The sequence below is a fragment of the Trachypithecus francoisi genome, unplaced genomic scaffold, assembly GCF_009764315.1.
Source record: "Trachypithecus francoisi isolate TF-2019V2 unplaced genomic scaffold, Tfra_2.0 Contig01474, whole genome shotgun sequence".
NCBI classification, from domain to species: domain Eukaryota; kingdom Metazoa; phylum Chordata; class Mammalia; order Primates; family Cercopithecidae; genus Trachypithecus; species Trachypithecus francoisi.
Window position 1 is genome coordinate 16,038,411 of NW_022681435.1, and position 26,512 is coordinate 16,064,922.

Below are 26,512 nucleotides of genomic sequence, written 5' to 3' on the forward strand. Positions count from 1 at the left end.
AGACAGGTTCTCCCTCTGTTGCCCAGGCTGGAGTGCAGTGGTGTGATCTCAGCTCACTACAGCCTCAACCTCCTCCTGGGCTCAAGCAATCCTCCTGCCTGAGCTTCCCAAGTAGCTGAGACCAAGGCATATGCCACCATGCCAACTAATTTTTGTATTTTTTGTAGAGATGAGGTCTCACCATGTTGCCCAGGCTGGTTTCAAACTCCTGAGCTCAAGCGATCCTCCCACCTTGGCCTCCCAAAGTGCTAGGATTACAGGTGATAGCCACTGCACCCAGTGTCCTTTAAATTTTTTAACAAAAATAGTTCATGAACCACTTCAAACCCATTCACTGTCATGACCCCTTTTGAATCCAGGCTGAAGTGTTAATGAACACCCAAATGGTAGTTAATAAAGGAGATTGGTACCGCTCTGTCCAGAGAAAGCCACTTTAAATTGAGGCTCTGCAGGACTGAATGAAGTTAAGACTGAGAGGAGTTATACCCAGGGCATGATTCTTTTAGTCTTAGTCTTGAAAAATTACAAATGACCATTCATTTCAACTTCAACTGCTTTTGTACTTAGAAAAATCTCATAATTCAAACTATTTTCCTAAATTTCTTTCTAGTGTTATTTAATGCTTATCTATTTCCTTATTTTTTCAAATTTGATAGAGGTATAGAGACTTGCATGCAGGCTTAGAGACAAAAAGACTCAAACAAACATAAACTGTTTCTGTCTTTGATGTAGTTAAGATTTAGAAAAACTTAATTTATATGATTTACCAATTTGCATTAAGTCAGTGTTATTAATTATGTAAACATACATGGTTTGCATTAAAATACTCTTATCTTCTACTGCAGTAGTGAGAGCACAGGGTGAATTTAGGAACATTAGCCAACCCACTGTCATCAATGTAATCCAAGAACATTGCAAATGGTTTATCAATCATAACTTCTATTCAAGATTTAACTTTCTATTCTATTAAATGGTTATTACCCATAAAACAAAACAGAAACACTAATGTTTCTGACTTTCACAATTATGAAACAAAAGTAAAACATAAAGAGATAACAAATGTTTGGGAAAAAATATTCTCATAGTCAAGTACATACGAAATACAAATAATTCAGATTATGCTGTGCTCTTTTGAAAATCTTGTAACTGTGTGGCATTAAAAAAAAAAGCATGATGCTTGCCTTGCACCTTTGCCTGTAAAATATGCTTTTATTTGCAAAATATTGTCCTTTTCCCCAACCACCCAACCACTGTGCTGTGTGACAGTGTTAACTTTGGGGGTCAGTGAAGAGTTTTAGCTGGTAGCCTGAGTTCCACCGTTACTGTATGTGTACCTCAGTGTCCTCATCTAAGAATGAGGATAAGAGCACCTCTCCTATAGACCTATCAGGTAGATTAAGTAAATTGACAATGTAAATTGACAGATTAAGTAAATCTGACACTTAGTGCTCACTAACCTTTCAGTATTATCATGAGCCCAGCACTCTGCTACTTGATATGTGATTATATTTGACCCAAAGTAAGCTGGTAAGTGCTAGGACTGGCCTTGGCATCTATACTCTCAGCCTTTTCCCTATCCTGCAGGTTTTCAGTTCCATCAGAACATGGACCAGAATATTGTAAAGTAGCAGTTACTCTAAACATACTTTTTTTAGCCAAAACCATTAGTATTTAATATGAAAAATAATTTATAAAAATATATCTCAAATATATTCTTCCAATTAATTAAAAATTAAAGACTAATAAGGGGTTAAGATGACAGTTTTTATTGTTGCCCGCTGGTAGAGTGGTACCATGGCTAATAAGAGTTGCTAAACCCACCTAGAAAAGTGTTCTCCTAAAACATTAGGAATGTCAAGAAAATTCCTTCTTTCTCCTACAATCTTGACTCCATTTTCATGAATCTCAGATCTCTTACTTTCTATTGGGATGGTTACAATACAGTAGAAATATATTGCAATATCCAGTCCAGGAGGTGTTACTAACTAGAAAATTGTTTAGATTTCAGATTTCTAGGCTCTGAAATTATTGCATGGTTTATTCATTGTATAATTCAGACCTTAGAATCATGATCTTAACTGCAATAAATAATTATAGATTTTTCTCAGTAAGAATAAACTTTCTCAATTCCCTACCATACCCAACCCTTCTGTCCCCATTCTTATATAGATCTATGTCCGCAGTTCTCAGCTATCCTATTGGATGCTAGAGGATTACTAATTTGCTGCAGAAAATGGAGAATTGTTACTAAATCTTGGGAAATGCAAATAAAACCAGAAGCTTCTTTTTATCTCCGTACTAGTCTTGCATTAAAAAAATGTTTGATCTAGGGATAAATTGTTACCCATCAGATATAGTATGGTGGAAACAGAGTTGAAAACAGCTACTTGGTAGTCCCATTGAGTGAGCTTCCAAACCATAAATCTGATCCAATCACTCACTTTCTTAAAATCATTCAAAAGTTTCCTATCACCTATTAGAAAAAATTATCCAATCTGTTCGGTAGAGTATAACAAACTTTCCATGACTGGTTCCCTCTCCATTCCCAATCTCATCTGCTTCTACTTGCCATTTGGATTTGGGCCTAATTCATAATGGTGAAACATAAAAATTTTAAAGCCATGACCATTTGGGCATTGTAGCCTTATAAGAGTGACAAAGGGAATATTTACAAACATAAAAAGTCAAAATTTTGTTCCTGATGATCAGAATGCTTCCCAGATCTCTGAAAAATCAATCTAATCAGTTATCAGAAAGAAAAGCCCTAGGCAAACTTCTTCTTTAGTAATTCATTTTCATAATTATATATTAAACTTCTAGAAAGTAAGTTGAAAATTCAGATCCTTATCAAGTTAAGCAAATTTTTTAACACATCTCATTGAAGTCATTTCAGAAGTCCTTGGACTAAATGCAAGCTTAACCTTGTATCTTCCACAGAATAAAATTGTGCTACATTATATGAATGCCTGATAGTAAATTTTAAATAATTTCATGATGTTTCTCATGTGTAGTCTGAACTTTCTGCATACTGACTCCTCTGTAAATGTACATAACATTCAAAATTTATTTTGTAACAAATCTTTAAGTATATATTGTGCAGAGAAGTCTCATTCTCATGAAAATGTGTTTTCTTGCACTCATCTAAATTTTTAGAAAAGATTATAGCAAAATTTTCAAGTTTTTTCTTAATATATCATTTAAGGACTATAAACTTATATGTATTATTCTTGTTATTGATTTATAGGACATTAATGTGGTGTTTCAGTAAATTTCTTTTTTTTTTTGAGGCGGAGTCTCGCTCTGTCGCCCGGACTGGAGTGCAGTGGCTGGATCTCAGCTCACTGCAAGCTCCGCCTCCCGGGTTTACGCCATTCTCCTGCCTCAGCCTCCCGAGTAGCTGGGACTACAGGCGCCCGCCACCTCGCCCGGCTAGTTTTTGTATTTTTAGTAGAGATGGGGTTTCACCGTGTTAGCCAGGATGGTCTCGATCTCCTGACCTCGTGATCTGCCCGTCTCGGCCTCCCAAAGTGCTGGGATTACAGGCTTGAGCCACCGCGCCCGGCCAGTAAATTTCTTTAAATAGCTCACTTTATAGTTCAGATCTCTATCTAAACGGGAAATACTGTACTTCATCATCCTAAATAGTTCCTTGATTATTAAAACTCTCTAATAATATGTTCAGAAATGAAAACAAAGATACTTCAATATAATATTGTTTATAACTGAGCCTTTGAAAATAGCAATGAAATATTTATAGTTTAAAAACTAAATACCTGAATTTTTCATTATGAAATATGTTCCCATTCCTCTTGTTAATCAACATTAGTAAATTTTTATTTCATGTATTCTCCAGTCTTTATATAATGTTTTCACTTAGATTATGACATTTTAACATTTACCATTTTACTGTCTGTCACAGATTGCTTATAAACTTCATAATTATTCAAATGAATTATCTATTTGCTAATGATAAAGAATTCATCTAAGCTTGCAAAGAGATCGCAGTTGTAGAAAATTAATATCTCACTAGGTAATTACTATAATTAAAATACAAGAGAAATTAAATGCAAGCAACAGAAACAAATAAATGCTACACTGACTAAAATTAGATATATAAGACTATTTTTATTACGGAGAATTTATAAAATAGCTATTAAAATATAATTCCATTTGAATCAAATTAAACCATCTTCAAGACAAATCAAATTATTATAAACTACGTTATATTCACTATTTTTTAGTGTTTGGATATTGTTGCTAACCCACCAGTCTTTTTATAACTGTGGGCTGAGCACTACGTAAAATTAAATGATACGCAGTTTTCCCATTCAAATATTTCGATCTAAGTTTTAAAGATATAAGTAAAGAATAGTTGCATGTCCACTTACGAGATAAACAAAAAAGAACCACAGCTTTGAGAGGAAAGTCCCATTATTAATAGCAATACATTGATGTATTATATATATAATATATATAATGTATATATACATAATATTTATAATATATTATATATATAATGTATGAATGTTAGAGAAAGGAGAGGGAGGGAGTGAAGGGAGAAGGGGAATAAAAGCCTTTACAAATTAACATTTGGGTAATAGAATGTTTTTTAATTCCGTAAATCTCACAGATGAGGTTAAAGAAATCACAAATCTCCCACATAGTAAAGCAGCAAAAAGGAGAGTGAAAATAGACAAGATTAGAAAAGCACCAGATCAGTACAGCACTTGAATATATAATTAAGAAATGATCCAGAAAAAGAGAATAGAGGTGGAAAAGAGGGAGAGAAAACGGAGAAATGGAAGGAAATAATTAACAAGAAATTATTTTAATAATTCCAAATATTTCTTGGAAATAAGAGACTTTGGTTCCTTAATTAAAAAAAAAAAATACAGCTTTTCATCATGAAGCTTAAAACACTGGAAACAAAGAGCAGTTTTTTAAAATTCTAAATAGGATAAAACCTAACTCTATTGTAATATACTATTATTCTGTACCATTATGTACTAACTCATTTAATACATGATTCTATTAGTAGAAACTATCCTGATTGCCATTGTACAGCTGAGGAACTTGAGGGAAAGAGTAAAGAACTTTCTGGATGTCACCAGCTAGTAAGTAGTGGAGCTGGAAGTCAAACCAAGTTTTTTTTTTTTTAGAGTTTATACTATTAGCCATTACACAATACAGGAATCCTTAATTTAGGGTGAGAACCATGATAAATTCCCAATGAATTAAAGAGCTAAAGTTAGAAGAAATGTATGAAAGTATTAAGAAGAAAGTAGGAGAAAACATTTTAATATTACTGCAGTGAAGAAAGACTTGTTATCAAGACACAAAACCTAGAAAACACAAAGACAGATTTGACCACAAAAAATTAAATACTTTATGTAGGAAAAAAAAGAAATTAACTAAACAATGAAATGCAATTTTTTGTATTCAACTTGGAAAAAAGATTTTTAAAAATCTAATAATATTCTTATCTTTCTAATGTTAAGAAAGAAAGTACTTTTATATCCGTTAGGTGGGAATGTAAATTAGCGCAATGCAGTATGACAGTTTACATCAGAAACCTAGTGCCATATAACAGCCATTAAATTAAAAAATAATTTTTTGACAATTTGAAGAATCAGAAATTGCATGTCATATTTAATCATTGTATGTAATTTTAAGCCAAATTATATAATTTCACAAACAAGTGCAAATACCTCCCAGAGTAAAGGCCAAGAAAATAATTGTTCCAACGTCCAAACCCACTAAGTTGTATTACATTAATTATGTTCAGTTTTTGTTACCAATTATACCTCAATGAAGCTGGAAGAAAAAAAAATCCCTAGAAAAAGAAAAGATGTCATGAATTAATGTCTCCTGATTCATTTTGATTTTTATCTTGTTACAGACTGACTTTATCCCCTCAAAAATACATAGGTTGACTCCCCAAACCCACATATGACTGTATTTAAAGATAAGATATTTAGGCCGGGCGCGGTGGCTCAAGCCTGTAATCCCAGCACTTTGGGAGGCCGAGACGGGCAGATCACGAGGTCAGGAGATCGAGACCATCCTGGCTAACACGGTGAAACCCCGTCTCTACTAAAAAAAATACAAAAAATTAGCCGGGCGAGATGGCGGGCGCCTGTAGTCCCAGCTACTCGGGAGGCTGAGGCGAGAGAATGGCGTAAACCCGGGAGGCGGAGCTTGCAGTGAGCTGAGATCCGGCCACTGCACTCCAGCCTGGGCGACAGAGCGAGACTCCGTCTCAACAAAAAAAAAAAAAAAAAAAAAGATAAGATATTTAAAGAGATAAGTAAGGTAAAACGAGGTCATATGGGTAGAACCTCATCTGATACAACTGGTGTTCTTATAAGAAAAAGAAACTAGGACACTGACATGCTCACACACAGAGGAAAGGCCATGTGAGGACACAAAAAGAAGATGGCCATCTGCAAACCAAGGAAAGACGCCTCAGAAGAAAGCAACCCTGCCAACACCTTGATCTTGGACTTCCTGCCTATAAAACTTCAAGAAAACAATTGTAGCTGAAGCTACCCAATCTGTGGCGTTTTATTATGGCAGCCCCAGCAGACTAAGACATAGCTTTACTTGTTTGAATTGTTTTTTGTTCTTCAGCAACACACTTCATGATTTTGAAGGTACGTGAACCAAGTCTTAATGCATTGAGTTGTGAAAATTAATATTACTTCTTCTCTGAAACTGTGCTGTATCCTAAAGTGATCCATGTGTTTAAAGGGCTTCTATAAGGAAACGTAGAACGTGTTAAAGGCAATGCTTTGGCTTCTGTTTCCAGGAAACCTAGGTCTGACTTCTTCTGCACTGTCGTGCTAGGCAAATTGCTAAATACCTCTAGGCTTCCAATTTATTTTTTTCCCACATGTAAAGCGAAGATATGTGTATGAGTAAGGGTTTTCCAGAGAAATACAACCAGTAGGATACATATAGATGTATAAGAGGAAATCTATTATGGGAATTGGCTCACCTTATTATGGAGGCCAAGAAGTTCCATGATCTGCCATCTGCAAGCTGGAGACCTGAAGTAGTGTGACACAGTCCAAGTCTGAAGGCCTGAGAACCAGGAAAGCCAATGGTGTAAATCCCGTAGTCCAAAGGCCCAGAGCTCTGATGTCTGAGGGCAGAAGAAAATGGACGTTTCAGTTCAAACAGTGAGAAAATGTGCCATTCCTCCTTTTTCTGTTCTATCCAAATGGACTGGATGATGCCCGCCCATATTGGTGAGGGCAGATTTTCTTTACTTAGTCTACTGATTCAGATACTAACCTCCCCTCAAATACCTACACAGACACACTCAGAAATAATGTTTCACCAGCTATCTGGGCATTCTTCAACCAATTCCTGTTGACACATAAAAGCCATCACAATATGCAATCTCACTGTACAGAGTTGATATGAGGATTTTTAAAAATATGATTTCTAAGGTACTTAGTACTGGATCTACATGAAATATATGCTCAGTGAACAGCGGTTATTATATTAATGGCTTTTCTACATCACTGTCTTTATGGATTAAAACCATTGATCTTCATTCCCCATTTCTCAAATGTGCTGAACATGAGCCTGAACACCCCCAACAAATCTATTTAAGGTCACGAAGCTGAGACCCTGAGATCTCCAGAGGAATTTCAGAAGCACTCTAGGAGAGCACAATGATCAAACAATAACCATAATAGTCTGGTTTGACTTATAATGAAAACAAATTGAATAAAAATCAGATACAGTTTATAGAAAAGATGTTGGCAATAAGTCCTAGTATTTCTAAGCATAATTAATATATGTTGATTTTGTATCCTGCAACTTTAGTAAGTTTATGGATCACCTCTAAGAGTTTTTTGGTGGAGTCTTTAGATTTTTCTAAATACAAGATCATAACACCGTCAAATGAGGATAATTTGACTTCTTTTGCAACTTGGATGCTCTTTATTTCTTTCTTTTGCATAATTGCTCTGACTAGGACTTCTAGCACTATGTTGAATAAAAGTGGTAAAAGTGGGCATTCTTGTTTTGTTCCAGTTCTTAGTGGGAAGGCTTTCAATTTTTCCCCATTCTGTATGATATTAGCTGTGGGTTTGTCAAAAATAGCCCTTATTCGGTTGAGATATGTTCCCTTTATACCCAATTCATTGAGGGTTTTTATAATGAAGGGATGTGGAATTTTATCAAGTGCTTCTATAGCATCTATTAAAATGATCATCTAGTTTTAGTTTTAGTCCTTGATTTTGTTGATGTAATGTACCATGTTTATTGCTTGTTAAACCATCCTTATATCCTGAGGAGGAATCCCACTTGATTAAGGTGAATGATGTCTTTAATGTGTTGTTTAATTCTATTTGCTACTATTTTGTTGAGAATTTTTGAATCTATGTTCATCAGAGATATTGGCCTGTAGTTTTCTCTTTTTTTCTATCTTTGTCTAGTTTTAGTATCAGAGTCACACTTGCCTCATAGAGTAGGTTTGGAAGTATTATCTCCTCTTCAATTTTTTGAAATAGTTTGAGTAAAATTGGTATTAGTTCTTTACATATTAGGCAAAAGTTAGCAGTGATTCCACTAGGTCCTGGGCTTTTCTTTGGTGGAAGACTGTTACTACTCCTTCAATCTCATTATTCATATGGCCTGTCAGCAGTTTTTCTATACATTAACAGCAAACAATCTGAAAAAAAAAAAAGACAGCAATTTCATTCACAATGGCTATGAAATATAAAGAAAACAATTTCATTTACAACAGCTATTAATACAAATATAATACCTAAGAATAAATTTAATCAAAGAAGTCAAACATCTTTACAACAAGGAACACTACAAAATACTGATGAAAGAAATTGAAGAGTACAAAAAAATTGAAAGATATTCCATGTTCATGGATTGGAAGAATAAATATTGTTAAAATGTCCATACTACCCAAAGCAATCTACAGATTTGAAGCAATCCATATCAAAATACCAATAACATTCTTCACAGAAGTAGAAAAGACAATTCTAAAATTCATATGGTACCACAAAAGACCCCAAATAACGAAAGATATCCTGAGCAAAAAGAACAAAGCTGGAGACATCACACTATCCAATTTCAAATTAAACTACAGTGATATAGTAACAAAAACAGCATGGTACTGGCAAAAAACAGAAACACAGAACAATGGAAAGAGTTGAGAACCCAGACATAAATCCATGCACTTAACAGCCAACTCATTTTTAACAAAGATGCTGACAGCATACCTTAAAAAAAGGACAGTCTGCTTAATAAATGATGCCAAGAAAATGGTTATTTATACACAGAATTAAACTAGATTCCCATCTTTCACCACATATAAAACTCAAAATGGAGTAAAGATTTAAATTTAATACCTAAAACCTAAAGATTTAAATTTAATACCTAAGACTCTTAAAAGAAAATATTGGGGAAATGCTACAGGACATTGGTCTGGACAAAGATTTTGGGGAGTAAGACCACAAAAGTACAGGAAACAGAAGCAAAATAGACACATGGTATTATATCATGCCAAAAAGCTTCTGCACAGCAAAGGGAAAAAAAGCTAACAAATCAATGGGATGACCTAAAGAATGGGAGAAGATATTCCTAAACTATTGATTTGAGTAAGAATTAATAACCAGAATATACAAATAACTTAAACAACTCAGTAGCAAAAAAAGCAAAATGTAACAATAAGCAAACTCCTGAATAGACGTTTCTCAAAATAAGATATACAAGTGGCAAACAGATATATGCACATATATATAAAAGCTCAACATAACTAATCATTAGAGAAATGCAGATCACAACCACAATGGGATATCATCTCACCCCACTTAGACTGTTATTATCAAAAAGACAAAAAATAACATGCCGTCAAAGATGTGGAAAAGGGGAACGCTCACATAGTGTTGGTGAGAATGTTAAGTAGTACAGCTATTATGGAAAATAAAATGGAGATTTCTCAAAAAAAACAAAAGTAGAACTGTCATATGATCCAGCAATCCCATTCTAGGTACATATCCAAAAGAAAGGAAATTAGTATGTCAAAGAGATATTTGCATTCCCATGTTTATTGCAGCACCATTTACAATAGCCAAGATATAGAATCAACCTATGTCCATAAACAGATGAATGGATAAAGAAAATGTACATATACATGATGGAATGCTATTCAGCCATAAGAAAGAATGAGATCCTGTCATTTCCAGTGACATGGATGGAACTAGGGTCATTATGTTAAGTGAAATAAGCCAGGCACAAAAAGACAACTATACAAGTTCTCACTCATATGTGAGAGCTGAAAAAGTGGATCTCATGGAGATAGAGAGTAGAATGGTGGTTTCTAGAGGTTGGGAAGGGAAAGGGGGAAAAGGAGATGAAGTGAAGTTAGTTAATGGAAGCAAAAATACAGTTAGAAGGAATAAGTTTCAATATTCCATAATATAGTAGATATTATAGTTAACAATAATTTATTGTATTTTTCAAAATAGCTGGAAGAGAAGAACTCCACCACACAAAAAGAGATAAATGTTTGAGATGATGAATATCCCAATTACCCTGACTTGATCATTACACATTCTATACATGTTTCAGAACATCATGTGTTCTCTCAAAATATATGCAACTGTAATAGATTAATAAAAAATATACAAATATACATTTAAATAATAAGTTGATTTATTACAAGATATTGTAGAGAGCCCTGGGTTGCTTCTACTTCTGGTCTGGTTTTCACATTTACTTAACTGCCCAATTATTAGATGCTCTGTATGTATTAGTCAATTTTCACAATGCTATAAAGACATACCCAAGACTGGGTAAGTTATAGAGAGAAGAGATTTAATTGACTCACAGTTTTCCATGGCTGCGGAGGCCTCAGGAAAGTTACAATCATGGCAGAAGGAAGAGTCGCGTCTTCCATGACCACAGGCAAGAGAGAGCAAATGAGCAAAACAGGAATTTGCCCAACACTTATAAAACCATTAGATCTCATGAGAACTCACCCACTATCACAAGAACAGCATAGAGGAAACGAACCCCACAATCCAGTCACCTCCTATCAAGTCTCTCCCTCAACACCTGGGGATTACAATTCAAGATGAGATTTGGGTAAGGACATAAAGCCTAACCATATCACCATAAGAAGCTTCTGGCCCCCAACTCATTGCAGTCAGAGCCCGTGAAATAAATGGGCTGTCTTCTGTATGCAAGTCCTTCCTTCCATTCTGTCCTCCACCCTCCATCTATGCTTACGTCTGCAGCCTGCCCGCTCCTTTTTCCTCTAATGACTAGAAGCTACTTGTTAAAGATGACAGGGTCTCCTCCGTGTCTATCTAGGCCCAACTGTTAATGCTTTGACTCTGGGCTGCTTGTGTCCTCATCAGATGACTTTGTTACTTATTTAACACATTGTTTGTTGTTTTGTTTTGTTATTTATAGGGACAATACCCTTTTATCTCCCCCAGATTCTAACAAAGTAATAAAACACATACATTCAAACTATTAAAAAGCTTTACCAGGCCCACTGTCTTTTACTAATTAATACTGCAAGTTTTATGCTTTGGGATCTTTCTGACTTTCTACAAAAACAATTTCCTTCATAGTGTATATCAAGAATAAAATCAGTGTTATTAAGATAAAAATTCAGAGGTTAGCCAAAAGGGAACCCTTGTTGGTAACTGTGTGTAAGCAACAACGCATTTCTTAATTCCTCAGGAAGGAGAAGATATTCACTATGTGCTGTCAGTCTCCATTTTTTCTTCCATTCATAATGTGAATCTTTGGTTTTGCATTTCAATTTGATTGTTGTTTTCTACTGAATTTGTGCTCCTTCTAGTTCATTACTAGTGTGGATTTTTATGATACAGCAGAGAAACTTCTTTTTAAGACTAGAGTAGTTTTGCTTTTATTGTGTGATAGTCTTGAGTTCCTGGAATTAGAGAGTCATATAATTTTGGCAGAATGAAGCGAATTTTTCAAATGGTCTCTGTAGCCAATATATTTTCTTATTGATGGAATGGGACTAAATTTCCAGGGCGTGTATACATACCCTAGTGAGAAACTGGTGGGTGTGGTGGTACACGTGCCATTTCAGAGTATACTTGAACTACGAGATAAATGTGATATTTTTTTCCCCCTAGATTGTCAACATTACCTAGACATATGGGTAGAAAATAGTATTTTCTATTAAAACAAACATGAATACACAATAGATTAGTAAAGGTAAGAAGACTTTTAAAATAAGTCAATAACCATTAACAATCTTATTGCTTTTAAATTGTAGCATCCCTCAGATTCCAAAGGTACATATTGGCCTTATTTGTCTTCAGTGGGTGATCTGGAGGAAAAGTTTAGGAAACATTTAACTAGAGTCCTTGTATAGTGTGATGAGCAAGTCTGTTGCATCAGGTTTTTAATTTAAGCCACAAAGTTGATTTTTATTTTGTTTTGCTTCCATCAACACTGCCTAGGGGCATAATTCAAATGAACATTGAAAATGCTTAATTATTTCCCTCTTTTATTCTCATACTCATTGTTGCCAAAATCAGACAGCATTTACAAAACCTTCACGTATAGAGTACTGATTGAGGTATGCTATTTTTGTAATATGTATTAAATAGCATCATTTGTGAATTATCTGTAAAGAAATGGTTGCAGTAAGAAAAAACATAATTCAAATTCTAATTAGACTAGAACTTCTTCACAGAAGAGGTGAAGAAAGCGATGCTGACCTTGAGGGGGAAAATATTCTAAGTATGTCATAGTGAATGTCTTAGTCTTTTTTGTGTTGCTATAACAGAATGCCACAGACTAGGTAATTAATAAGAAAAGAAATGTATTTATTACAGTTCTGGAGACCGGGAAGTCCAATACTGAGGGGCCCACATCTAGTGAGGTCCTTCTTCTTGCATCATCCTCTGGTGGAAGGCTGAGGGGCAAGAGACGGGATGAGACAGCAAGAAGGAGCAGAACTCACTTTTATAGCAAAGCCACTTCTGTGATAACCCACTTCTGTGGCAATGAAATTAACATATTCATGATGATAGAGCCCTCATGACCTAATTACCTCTTATTAGGCCCCACTGCCCAACACTGTTGCATTGAAAATTAAGCTCTCAACACATGAACTTTGGAGGACAAATTTGAACCATACCAGTGAGGGACAGCATATTGAGATGGTGGAGAAAGCATAGGTGTTCAGCAAAAAAAAAAAGTGCAAGAATATCACCCCTTTAGTGCAGAAAAAAAAATTAACATTTATTGCATATCTGTCATACTAGGTGTCTCCTGTATGTTGTTTCATTTAAATCCTGAAAATACCTTGGGAAACTATATTTTCCCCATGCAGAAAAAATGAGGCTCCAGAAGGCATGGAAGAACTCAAGTCTGTCTGTTTCAAAAGCCCATGGTAGTGGGGGAGTTTGCACACCGTGCGGGGGAAGTTATTTGTGATGACTGAAGTGATGTGTACAGTTTTATAACTTGTTCTTCTAAGCCCCGTTGGCTGTCTTCTGTGACCCGGCATAGCACTGGCTGTATGGATTCTTGATTTGATGTTTATTGTTGTCTGTGTTTGACCATCGTTCAGAACAGCATGTGTACTCTAGAAGTCATGCTTCCATACTTTGTCTTTCCTGTGGAGCCTTGAATTATTTTAATAGATGATTGTTAATCGCATGATTGACTTTTTACATCTAAGATTCTAGGATTTAAAAAACCGTGTTAATAGGCAAAGTCTATTTTGAATTTTCAACTTAAGCTCCAGTTCTCAGCCCACAAGTAGTGTGAATTAAAGATGCCTCAGCATTTGTTCTCTTTCAGATATGTCTAAAACTTTTTAAAAAATAACAGGACAAAACCAAGGCCAGGAGCATTATCTTAATATTAGACTTTCTAGCTGTCTTATGCTGATAAATGCCAGTGTCTCCAATTACAGAAACTATGAATTATCATGTAGAGTCAATGGTAAGATGAGGCAAAATCATCAAAACTTTTAAGTGCTTTTTCCCATATCAGCTTAGTGTATCAGAACTTCGTCATTTCATCATGCCAAAATGCCACCTCCTTAGGGAGCCTTTGCTGACCTCCCTAGTTACCAATCCTGCTTGGAGACTACCATGACATGATGGTAGCACTTAGCATGGATTAATTCATTGATTTAATACTCAAAAGGATCATAGAAGCTAAGTGCCACTATATCATCCAGAATTTTTAGACAAGGAAACTGAGAAACCAAGAGATGAAGTAATTCCATTAAGATGGGTTACAGGCTAGGAAGTAGCAGAGGCAACATACATACCTGGTGTTCTAGCTCCAGAGATCCTACCTCTAACCTCTAACCACTCCCTTAAACCCTCCCCTAGCCCCTCCTCTAGAGTCTCCCCCTGCTCCTCTCCCTTCCCTAATCCCTTCACTAGCTGCTCCCCTAACTCATCGCCTAGTTCCTCCCCAACTCCTCCTGCAGCCCCTCCCCTAGTTATTTTCATGACTGCTTCTTTCCCTAGCCCCTCCTTTAGCTCCTCTTTCCCTAGCCCCTACCTTAACTTAACTCCTTCCCTAGTCCCTCTAACTCCTCCCCAAGCCTCACCCCTAGATTCTCCCCTAACTCCTCCCCTAGCTCCACTCGCTCCACTCCTAGTCTGTCCCTAACTCGTCCTCTAGCTCCTCCCCATCCCCTCCCGTATCCCTCCCCTAGTCCCTCCTCTAGTCTCTCCCCAACTCTTCCAGTCTCTCCCTAATTCCTCCCCTAGCTTCTCCCCAGTCTCATCTCCTTAGCTCCTCCCCTAGTCTCTCGCTAACTCTTCTCCTAGCCCCTCCCCTAGTCTCTCCCTAGCCCCTCCCATAACTCCTCCTTTAGCCCCTCCCCTAGTCTATCCCATAACTCCTCCCAGTCTCTCCCTAGCCCCTTCCCCTGGTCCCACCCCTAACCCCTCTCCCAGCTTCTTCCCTAATCACTACCTTAACCCATCCTTTAACTCTCTGACTCCTCCCCCCTCTGTCCTGCTTCATTTTTCCTTCGCTATATCATCAGGGTCTTGCTGAAATTAAAAGAACTTGATGAGGAGGCTGCTTAAAGAGCTGGGGGAACCGATGAGAAAATGCGGGCATGTGCAACAGCAGGAAGCATCACTACCCTCAGGCCTGCAAGCCAGGCGAGGAGAGCAGGGCAGGATCCTGGGAGAGAGGGAAGGGAGGGACTAGTAAAGCCTCCAGGCGCTGTGGGGCAGAAAGTTCTGGAAACTCAGAGGACTGGCTCCGGCAGAGCCAGGGGTGTGGGGCAGGAGGTGCGAGGGAAAAGCCCCTCTTCTCTTTGATCCACTCTTGGTGAGCCTGGGGGGCTTTCCTTGATGTGGACAGCAACAGAATCCAAGACATTGTGAATCTAAAATAACTTTTTTAAATGCAAGATTTTTCTCCCAGTATTTTGACGTTTAAGTGTTTCTACCACTAAGTGGTTAAGTGGTTCCGTTTTAATTAGCCTTTTACTACCCAGTTCATTTGCGTTTCCTCCCTGCATACCAAGCTTCCCACACTGAGAGAGTATTTTCCACGTCGCCAAACACACCTGGCAATAAAACAGGCTTAAAGCGAGTGACATTGCCAAGGACAGAGCCACCTGAGGAGCCTGACACAGAGATGGTCGGTGCCCGGCGTTAACAGATTGTCTTCTCTGTGTTCCTCGTCCAAGTGATCGGATAACACACAAATCAGACTCAGCACAGCCCCTTCTTTGGGTAAAACAGAAACTCTGAAAGAGCGTGACTTACTACATCTATTTTTCTTCTCCCTCTAAGCTCATCCATTAGATACAAATCATTCTCATGTATGAAGAATAATTGCTGGCTTAAAAAGGATGAGGGGAAAAAAACAAATAAATAAAGATGAGGAAACGACTGGAAAGTTCATCGGAAGCCTTAGTTAGCATGCATGCATGCATTTCTCTGTACTTTGTTAGCATTCTGAAAAGTTTTCGGTAATCACTTCTGTTTTTGGTTTGCGATAGACTATTTCTCATGGCAGGGGTGCAGCTGAACAACCAAAAGCATAGATAGAATTTTCTTTAAATGTATTTTGTGTGGAATTTAACTTTTAGGCCATTTTGGTAACCATTGAGCTTAATTGTTTGGGTTAACCATATCATGAAGTGATTTCAGTGACGGTGACACACACCCGCTGGGATAAGTCAGAATCTCTACCTCTATCATTGTAAAAGCTCTTTTCCTGATAATTGATGGTTACTGGTTAGGGTAAAGCACAGCTTGCCTGTTCCCAGAGATTTTAAGAAAGTGTGTAATTTTCTTGTGTATACTGAAATTGAGCATAAAGGAAAAGAAAGCAGATTATAGGCTCTCCATCAAAAACAGCTTTTTCTGGGGAAAAGCTTTTCTGCTTTTATTTCAAAAGCTGAAGAACAGTAGAAGGTTGAGATTCCCTAGAAAATCTACCTAGCTCTCTGGCATCCAGAATTTTTGGCAAAGTACATTTGGAGGAAATATTGAGCTCTGAATACATTTTAACTCATCAAGAATCAAGACAACAAAATTGCTCAATTTTTACCAACTTATTTTGAGCTCAATATTGAGGATATGAAAGCTGCTGCCTTGTTTATTGTTCTTAAAAACGGAGAGAGATTGATAGATAGACATCTGATAGAAAGATGATAGATGATTGATATAGATGATAGATGATTATAGAATTATAGATGATAGATAGATAGATAGATAGTCTATCTTTTGTGTTTCTGAATCTGTTTCTCAGTAGAGCTCTCCTTTCTTCCTCTCTAGGTCATGGGTTTGGTACCTCAAAGATGTCTCGTGCACAGACATTTCCCAGCTACGCCCCGGAACAGAGCGAAGAGGCCCAGCAGCCGTTGTCGCGGTCCAGCAGCTATGGCTTCAGCTACAGCTCCAGCCTCATCCAATGACACACAGAGAGCCGCTGCTGACTAGAGAGACAGTCTGTCCTGGACCCGTCTGTGGGGTCATTGCACCCTCTGCCTCCTGGAAGACCAATTGCAGTACAAATTGAAATGGGTCTGCTCTAGCCCCAGTTCCATTGGAAGGTTAAAAACTGGAGTTCTGCTTCCTTGATTCAGTGGCTAAGTCCTTTATTTATTGAATTTCTTTGGGGGAATCTATGTTTCACATGAATAGAATCCAAATCGTATGAACAGTTATTTAAATAAACAAAATTCTTTGGGTCTGACAGTAGCAGAAGCCTCAGCACTGGGGAGAGTTGCCCACACTGGGGTATGCCTGGGTGGTGGGCACCTCTCACCTCACAGCACAGTCCTCCCAGCTGAGCACAGGGTCTGTCCTTAGACATAGTGGTGACCCTCCACAAGCTCTGTGGCTTTTAAAGTTTTGACAGGGACACATACAGTAAGCTCTACAAATGACATCATAGCTGCATATAAATAAACCCAGTGACAATTAAAGGAACGTGAAATTCAGAACACACTATTAAGCAGGGCCCTGTAGCTCTACTCGTGTGTGTGTGTGTGTGTGTGTGTGTAGACAAATATGGATATTGCTATATCCATCTATATATAACAAGTATATATCAAACATGTGCTGAGGGTGACAGGATATGCTCACTTAAATTGTTGAAAACCATAATTTGGTGCATTAAAATTAAGATTGTTATGTTGAATAGCTATTTTAAAAATAGTGCTGTAAAAAAAAGGCTTCTTATTAGCAAAAGTATATGTAATCCAGTCTGTTCCCATGACAAGTGTAAGCAAAAATGTGAGAAGGGGAACATTCGGAAGCAAAAGAACCAGTCTAGCTGTCCTACACGTCATGTCATACACTGTCTTTCTGATGAGTGTTTCCTTGTTGTTGACAACGTTACTCCCTTTGGCCGTCCACCTGAGCTACGTGAGGAGGTTTCCGTGTGAATACTGATCAGCTTCCATTTAACCTTGAGAGAAAAGAGAGGTTCTAAATGAAAAGCTCTTTAGGAAAGAAAGAATACACCTAAAAAGAACTCAGCTATTTTGCAATAAAGAGAAGAACAAAATGGGCACAGGATTGTGGATACCAATATTTAAAATGCCATAGATGCTGTTCTCAGAAAACCACTGAGGGCTTATTATTTACTGTGTAACCAGAACTTGCAGGGCTTTATTTTTTCTTTTACTGGACACAGGTTGTCTGAGATTATAAGAAATGGATCAAATATAATTTTCATCATCCCTGACACTGATTACAAACCTACAGTGTTTAAAGGGAGGTAGTGATTTCCACAGAGACTGAAAGAGTTTGGCTAATTCAGGTCAACAAAGATATATTTGCCCTTAATTTTGGAGTTAACTCAAGTAAAAATAAAAATTATCCTGCCTGAATCATCTGACACTTTGTGCCTAAGATGGTTATCTCTCAAATACGCTAGGGCGGGTTTAAAGAACAGTGAACTCAGGTCACGCAAGATGAAAACCCAGCTTTTTTTGTTTTTTTGTTTTTTCTTAATAGGAAAAATTTTTAAACTATCCAAATTAGTCTGTTGAAAGGGTACCTTTTTTGCTGATCTCTGATGAGTGGTCTTTTCATCCCTATCTATAGCTTGACTGCAGACTGACAATTCATTTCAGTGAATTACTACCAAATAAAAGTGGTTCCGGATCCCTCCTAGATAAATGTGCACTTACAGCAACTACCTACGCTCTCCAAATCACTCCACGAGGTATGAAAACCCCATCAAGATACTAATCATAAGAGTTAATGTGGCTGCAAAAAATAATTATCCTAAGCTTTCAGGGATAAAAAGAAAATTACCCAAGTTCTCTGCACTGTGAATTTTGCTGACACAGCAGAGGAGCAGATGACTGGTTCCTACAACTGTACAGCCTTCCTTGAAATCATAGCTTTTGGGGTTAAACACTTGTGAGTTTCTTTGGCACATGGCATTTGCTTTTGAAATGTCTTTAGTCAAATACACCAGAGCAACTCCCAGCTGAGATCATTTGAGCACAGTTCCTAGTGGGGCCACATTCAGAGCGAGCCTCTCGCCGGCTCACTCAGTTGAGCTGTTGCTTAGACACCACAAGTTTCTACAAGGGACTTATGGGGAACGGCCCTCAGGGGTCCTGGTTCACAACTCAGCTTTATTCATGTGCTGGAAGCACAAACAGCGAGTCCAGGGAGGGATTCTGCTAATTAGAAGAGTCTGCTCTTGCATCTGTTTCTTAGGAGACAAATACCTGCATGTAATTGCTTCAAGAACTCCATTTGATTCTGATCATTACCAATGAATGTAACTGAAGGAGCACCAAAGATCAGGCATAACCTTGGTCCAGTTCATTCTGAAAATGATGTCGTAAAAAGAGAGGGTGTGAGAGAAATCTGCTTCCCAAGTTTTTAACCAGATCTCATCACAATGAGAATAATGCTGTCATCTATCTCATGGTACATTCTTAGAGCTTAATTCTAGCATACTCCTCCAAGTACACTCACACTCGTAGCTGAGTCAAGACTGCTAAATGAACAGATAGGAGAACTTATATTAACCTAATATACTTGACATGAAGCAGTGTTCATTGTAATAAAAATAACAAACAGATACATCTTCTACCAGAACCAAAGATGGAAAGTCACTGTATCAGTCTCCTGGCACTTCATAAAATCAGTTTCACTGGAGCAACCAGAAGGGTCATGGATACGTACACCACTCGCTTGAGCGCGTAGGTTTTTGACTGGGGATGCCGCTACACTTTGTAAGTCATTTCTCCCTTCAGAAATTGTATGATATCTTTAATATATGTGTCTTTTTCAATGTGAGGGAGGAATTACTATGAACCAAAGATAACTTTTGGCTCCTTCTGAAAGTGACTCAGTTTGAATTCCATTCAGATTTGTACAGATAAACAGATGGTCACCATTTCTGCATCAGGTTGGAAGAGACCAATGATAAAGGAACTCAGTGTAAGGAATAGCAGTTCTGAAAACAGACAAAGCCTAGAGGAGGTATCCATTTCCCTGAAAGATGACATGAGGGGACTTACTTTTTATGTTCCCAATTTTTTATTCTGATAATATTAATTAATGTACACATGACTGACACATGACATTACACTTAAAATGCAGGAAAGTACAAAACAACTTTGATTCAATAGTTTCCCATTCTGGGGGGTGGGGGCAGAGGTAGAAAAGAAAACACATCTTTCACTTACTTATTGAACAAACAATAAGCACTCAGAACTAATTTATTTATGCAGGTTGCAAATATGTATGAATCAATAGGTTCTGGCCACTGCCACAATTTGAAATCAATAAAATAAGAAATATGTATTTATATTAGAGGGAAGATGCTGTTTGATAGAGCATGTGAACTCGATGGAAACATGTTTATAAAACATAAACCTCACCTTTTTCACCAAATAAAAACTAGAGAACTAGTCCTAGTATCTTGCACAATTCTTCTCTGTCTTCATTGGGAAATTAGGTTTGAAAATCTTTCATCACCTATAAAATGGTGAACCTCTTATACCGTCTATTCAGTATAGAAACAGTGGACTGATAAATAACTTTACATTGTTAGTAGTAGTTTCTACAGATCCAGTTTATTGCATGTCATATCTTTATTGTAGATATTAAAAACACATCATAAAAATTGATGTGTGCCCCTCCTTGTTTGGCCAGTATCTCAGAAAACTTTGTAAAAAAAGCATGGGGACCCTACTCCCTAGATTATTTGAGCCATTTAATAAAATTGGCCATTAATGATACAGTGAAAACAAGCTAAGGAAATGATATTCTCCTAAAAAATTATATTCCAGTTTTGATTATTATAACACAGCACAATAAGTGGGCAGTATACACCTAATGGAACTGAGATTTAGGGCTTTAACAATTCGTGTTTTATTTTAAAATATTATAGTGAAGACTGCACAAAGTGAAAATTATACATGTTTCTCCAATCCTGTGCTCATGTCTGTAAATACCTTGCAATTTCAAATATTTCAAATTACTTCATCAGTCATTAACTATATGATCTCCCAAACACAGCGTTCTCAAAATCGATAAAAATTTGCCACTGGATATGCATTAATAGCTGTAACAGTGGGTGACATGCCACACAAATTCAGCTTATGAAATTTATGGAGTGTGTGTTTGCAGACGATGAAATTTATGAAGTGCAGTTTCCCATGGAGAGAATAGAGAGGGAGGATGGCAACTAGTCATGAAGGCAACAATTCAGGTTAAATGATAAAGAATACAATTAAATGTCCACAGTAACACTTGGTCTCTACCTTTCTAACGTTCTAACCCAAGGCCGGTGTCACGGACTTGGCCTTCTTCCCCGTCGCCTCATACTAAGTATGCAACTTACAGAGGACATCTGTTGCTTTATGTCTTAATGTCACTAGAGGAAGACACTACATTCCCCACAAAGATGCGTCTTTCGGCTTAGTGCAAAATGTTTAACAAGAAAGAATGTGTAGCCAAGTCCCCACAGTCAAATGTGTCTTCAGGAACATGAGAATCACTTTTATATAGCCAACCTCATTTGAATTTTATCATGAACATAAATTGTCGGTGAGACTGGTGGGCAGGGCTGGATCCTGTGAAACGAGATCAACACTCTCGTGTGTGCGTTCTCGATAAACACATTTGGAAGACTGCCCACGTTTTCTCTGTGGATCTGCCACAAATCTCCACCTTCTTACTCAAGGATGTGAATCTTGTAGCATTTGTGCAATTACGCCAGCAGAGGAGGCACTAGACAGTTCATAGAGTCTTGTGGAAGTTGGGCACATTTTCCAGGCAGGTGGAATGCTAGCTAGATCTAGAAGCACCCTTAAAGGTCATGTAGAATAAAGTCCCACTTTGTGTTTCCCTCAGGAGAAAACTGAAACCCATGGATGTGGTAATTTGTTTAAAGGCAAAGAAGGAGCCAAGAATCGTTTCTCGTAGTTCCAGGCTCCTGGTCTAGGAATGTTTCCTGACTCCAAGGTGTCTCCCAGTTTGACGTAGTGGGAGCTGAGAAATGCCACATGGCCTCACAGTAAATAAACCCTTGTACATTTAAGTGTTTTCCCAGATTTTCAGATGCCTCTGCTCTTGCTGAACTCATCACCAACTCTACCAGTAGAGAGGCATATGGGGCAATTCATTAGATTTCTGGTAGCTCATGAGTGATTGGTATAAACTTTATTTACTTGTATACTGTCATTCAGCTCATTGAAATTCAATCTTATCCTAAAGTGGTAGTCAAACTAAAAAACATTAAGTAGGTGTTTGTGTTTAGTAGTCCTACTAAGTTATCACAATCACATAGTAATGGATTATAATTTTTGGAATTTTTATCACTTTCTAGCACTTTATGGTGTCATTATGGCATTTGTCACAACTTTGTTGCATAATTGATAACATCAGGGCTACATTTTTTTCATGTGAGCCTCAAGAAGCTTCCATTATCAACAAAAATTGGGGAAATTACTTTTTTTTATAATACCTTATACATTAGGTTTTTCCTGATAAACTTCAGTAGACAATGATTTAAATTAACTGAAGTTTAGATAAATAAGAAATATGTTAAAATTACTAAATAATATGAAAACCACATTATACTTGTAATTTTCAGACATTTTTCTCCTACCTTAAGATTTTAACATCTTATAAATATTAATGTTTGAAGGAGAGAGGAAAAATACATTTGTAATAGAAATATTCCCTCTTACAATTCTGTTTAACTAGTAAGTTTTTTTAAAGTTATCTTCCATGCCTGTTTCGTTGTCTGAACTCCACATTCCAATTGTCAGAAGAATGAATGGATTTAAATTTTCTAATCATTATTTGGGGCCCATGTTAGCTGTTGAAACAATTAAGTTCCTCACTCTTGCCTGCTATTAGGATGATTTTAGACTGTGAGCATAAAATCAACCCTTTCTGCACTTAATTGAACATCGAATGGAGCACGGTCTACACCCTCAGCCTGTTGCTGTGCTAATGTTAGGACTGAATTGTTATATTAATTCCCTCAAGAGACCCACAGCCTCAAAAGAGTTGCTTATTATCAGGTGTCCGAAATTCAGAAACCCAAAGTCAGGCAAAGAAGGAAACTGAGATAATGATTTTATGTTTTTAAGTCACTGCAGGATTTCTCTCAAAGAAAACATCTGAAAATGGTTGAGAAAGTAGTTCCAGATCATTAACTATTTTACAGAGGGACTGAAAGCCAGGGAAAATAAAGAACAAAATGATAGTAGTATCTTGATATTAAATATCCATCAGAAATTAACAAAATATAAGTCAATATGAAATAATAATTAGAAATCAAATTCAGATTCACATGTACAGTGCATAGTTCAAGAAATAATGCTTACTCTTATAAAAATATATATATAGGTATCAATGGGTAGAGTGGGGGAGCTCCAACTTTGTTGTGAAAACCGATAACAGAGTATGATTCTTTCCAGTTGTAAGATACTGTATTACTTTAGTTAGAGCAAGCAGTGCCTAAAGGACATCAGCAACTCAGGCTGCTCCCTGACATAAAAGCCAGTTCCATTTTTATTGCAGATGACAGGAGACTTTCCAAGACCTGCAGAGGCCCCTCCACCCCAACCTTAGTGCATGCTGACACACACGCACACATACACACTCACACATACACACACACACATTTTTGGCTTTTGACCCACTCTGTGTGTTCCACTGAAGTTACCTTTCCTTAATAGATCCACACAGAATTACCCCATCCTGCAAAATCCTTATCCCTATGAATCTCTAAAATATATTAAATAATGTGTTATATATTTGCTTTTTGTAAATCTTTATTTAATTAATTTATATATACTTTGTGAAGTCTTATACTGTACATCATAAAGGGATGTCACTTGTAGTTGGTTCAATATAATGTTTATGATCATTTTGATAAGAAATAACTTTGGACATTAGGCCCTTGTTAAGAAAAAAAAACACCCATTATAAATTTGCTTCTGTTGGAAAATACATGATTTGGCATACTTCATTTTTAGTAACAATCTATTCTAGATAAATGATAATTTGGGGACATCTGTACTTAAAAACTAGCTGAACTATGTTTTGGGATGAGATACAAGCAACAGCTGTCCCTGGAACTGAAATGTGAATTTCTGGCAGAACAGAAAATATTATAATAATGAGGCAATAATAAAATTAGGAAATTAAATTATTTTTAAATCTGTCTGTGTGATTTTTCCCCTTGGTAAAAATACATGAAATACATAATTGAAGAATTATCTTCTTCTGAAGTCATAGTTTTTATCTTAACCATCAATAAATAAACCTAATCTATTGTTAACAATGTCTTATTCATAATTCTAAAAAATTTACGAATGATATTGCTATGAGGTTGTGCACTACTAAAATTTGCTCCATCACTTAAAGGTAAAACAGTTCAAAACTACTACTTTACATCACAACTTTGCATGATTGAGATTTTGAACAACAAAATTGATGGTTTTACCCACAAGTTATTTAATAAAGCTAACACTGTAATATTACTTGGTTTTCTTATATTTTTGTTATCATGTGATGAAATGTAACTGTAATTAAACAAAATTCTGACAATCGTATTCTGCTAATGTTTAAAATGTTACTTATTCCTTCACTTATTAGCTTGCTATTTTGAAAATAAAGTGAAAGAAGGCCCTTTATTAAATGAAAGGTTACCGATAATTTATTATGTATTTCCAGTGTTTTCCTAACTCCATCTTTTAATATAACTGAATTTTTATTAGGTTGACTATGGTTTGAAGGAATTGTAGAATTTAATATTGAAAATGACACTAGAGATTAACACTTTTAGATATCCAGGCTGGGTGCGGTGGCTCACACCTGTAATCCCAACACTTTGGGAAGCTGAGGCGGGTGGATCACTTGAGGTCAGGAGTTCAAGACCAGCCTGGCTAACATGGTGAAACCCCGTCTCTACTAAAAATACAAAAATTAGCTGGGCTTGGTGGCAGATGCCTGTAATCCCAGCTACTCAGGAGGCTGAGGCACGAGAATTGCTTGAACCTGGGAGGCGGAGGTTGCAGTAAGCTGCACTCCAGCCTGGGGGACAGAGTGAGACTCAGCCTTGAAGGAAAAAAAGAAAAAAAAAGATATCCAGAGAGCTTAAGTGGCTTGCATAATGTCGCACAGCTAGACAATGGCTTTTCCTACAGAACTCTGCTCACTCTCTAATAACAAAACAAAAAAAAAAAGAAAAGAAAAAAGAAAAAAATGAACATCATTTGGTAAAAATTTAACTTCAAAAGTGAAATGCATGCAGCTATGACTATCATATCATGCTGTTATGTTATCAATGGCTTCTTTTATTTTTCAGCCCATAATTAAGTAGCCTTTGTCACTCAGATTTAGACCTGTCTAGAAATACACTTATAGAATCTATTTTTCAAACTTAACCTTTAAATATTACCTGGGCATTTCTTATGGGTTTATTAGATTAATTTGTTATGAGCATTTTTCCTTTTAGAGAATAATGCTTTTAAAGAGAGTGTGAAGCTCCAATAATATCAGAGAAATCAAACTGGGTGAGAGAAAAGGAATCAAGCAGTCAGTACTGTTAAAAATGCCCTTCACGTGGTGGCGGGCGCTTTTAGTCCCAGCTACTCGGGAGGCTGAGGCAGGAGAATGGCGTAAACCCGGGAGGCGGAGCTTGCAGTGAGCTGAGACCCGGCCACTGCACTCCAGCCTGGGCGACAGAGCAAGACTCCGTCTCAAAAAAAAAAAAAAAATGCCCTTCAGTGGGTAAGTCTGGCCAAATTCATGAATTGAAGAAAGCAATGAAAGATGTATGAGACCTTTCCATTTTATGCAGGCAATAGAGTTTGAAAAATGTTCTGGAGTGCCAATGACGATGAAATCACCCATTCTTTGTCAATACTGAACGAAATACAGCATATTCTGAATATGAATTTTCAGTGACACATTTTCATAACGAATTGATGGTATGAACTTGATGAATTTTCTTTCCCTTTTTGTCACTATTAAAATCATAGAGACTATATTTACTTGGGAAAGTGTCTTTAGAAATAATGTAAAGGTTTATATAAGCTTAGAGCTAACATCAAAGAAGGTATTTAATAAATATATATCACAAGGCACAGCCCAATAGCAATTATGCTATTTTCGTAATGTACAAAGAACATCAACTATTTTTACTTCCAGTTTAGTAAAAAATATATATTTTTAAAAGATTTATCTAATTTTAGCATCCATATGGTGAATTATTAAAATAAATGTTTGAGCAAGAGCTGGATAGAATATCAAAACATTCACGGAAGTATGAATTACACTAATATGTAGGTATCTTTAGAATATTAGCCTGCTGATTTCGTCTGATCGCAAAAGCCAGTTAATCACTACTTATTGAGTAATTGCTACCACCAAAACATGAGTGGAGGACAAGCAACATCTCCTGATCTTTGCTCTGGACTCCTTTTAATTCCATTTGATATGCATCAAAGTCAGTGTGGAGCTGTGACAGCAAATGCATATATGGCTTTCTGTAG

At 36.8% G+C, this 26,512-nt stretch overlaps 2 protein-coding genes and 1 long non-coding RNA gene across 5 annotated transcripts in view; 1 reads left to right on the plus strand and 2 right to left on the minus strand.

The window, feature by feature from the left end:
* The window catches only part of LOC117062211, a 29,829-nt gene extending 22,689 nt beyond the window's left edge, over positions 1-7,140 (minus strand). Inside the window, exon 1 of the long non-coding RNA XR_004428259.1 lies at positions 6,998-7,140. This is a non-coding gene — a long non-coding RNA (uncharacterized LOC117062211). The remainder of the gene's footprint in view (positions 1-6,997) is intronic.
* Positions 1-24,659, plus strand: part of DOK6 (docking protein 6) — a 429,154-nt gene extending 404,495 nt beyond the window's left edge. The window contains exon 8 of one of the 3 annotated variants that reach the window (XM_033175379.1): positions 16,794-24,568. In XM_033175379.1, coding sequence (XP_033031270.1) covers positions 16,794-16,933 — 140 coding nt within the window. In that variant the 3' untranslated portion in view covers positions 16,934-24,568. Of the gene's footprint in view, positions 1-16,793 lie in introns of all 3 variants that reach the window. The other 2 variants (XM_033175385.1, XM_033175372.1) reach the window with 2 other exon arrangements.
* Positions 8,478-26,512, minus strand: part of CD226 (CD226 molecule) — a 125,006-nt gene continuing 106,971 nt past the window's right edge. Inside the window, exon 6 of the mRNA XM_033175463.1 lies at positions 8,478-8,686. Coding sequence (XP_033031354.1) covers positions 8,665-8,686 — 22 coding nt within the window. The 3' untranslated portion in view covers positions 8,478-8,664. The remainder of the gene's footprint in view (positions 8,687-26,512) is intronic.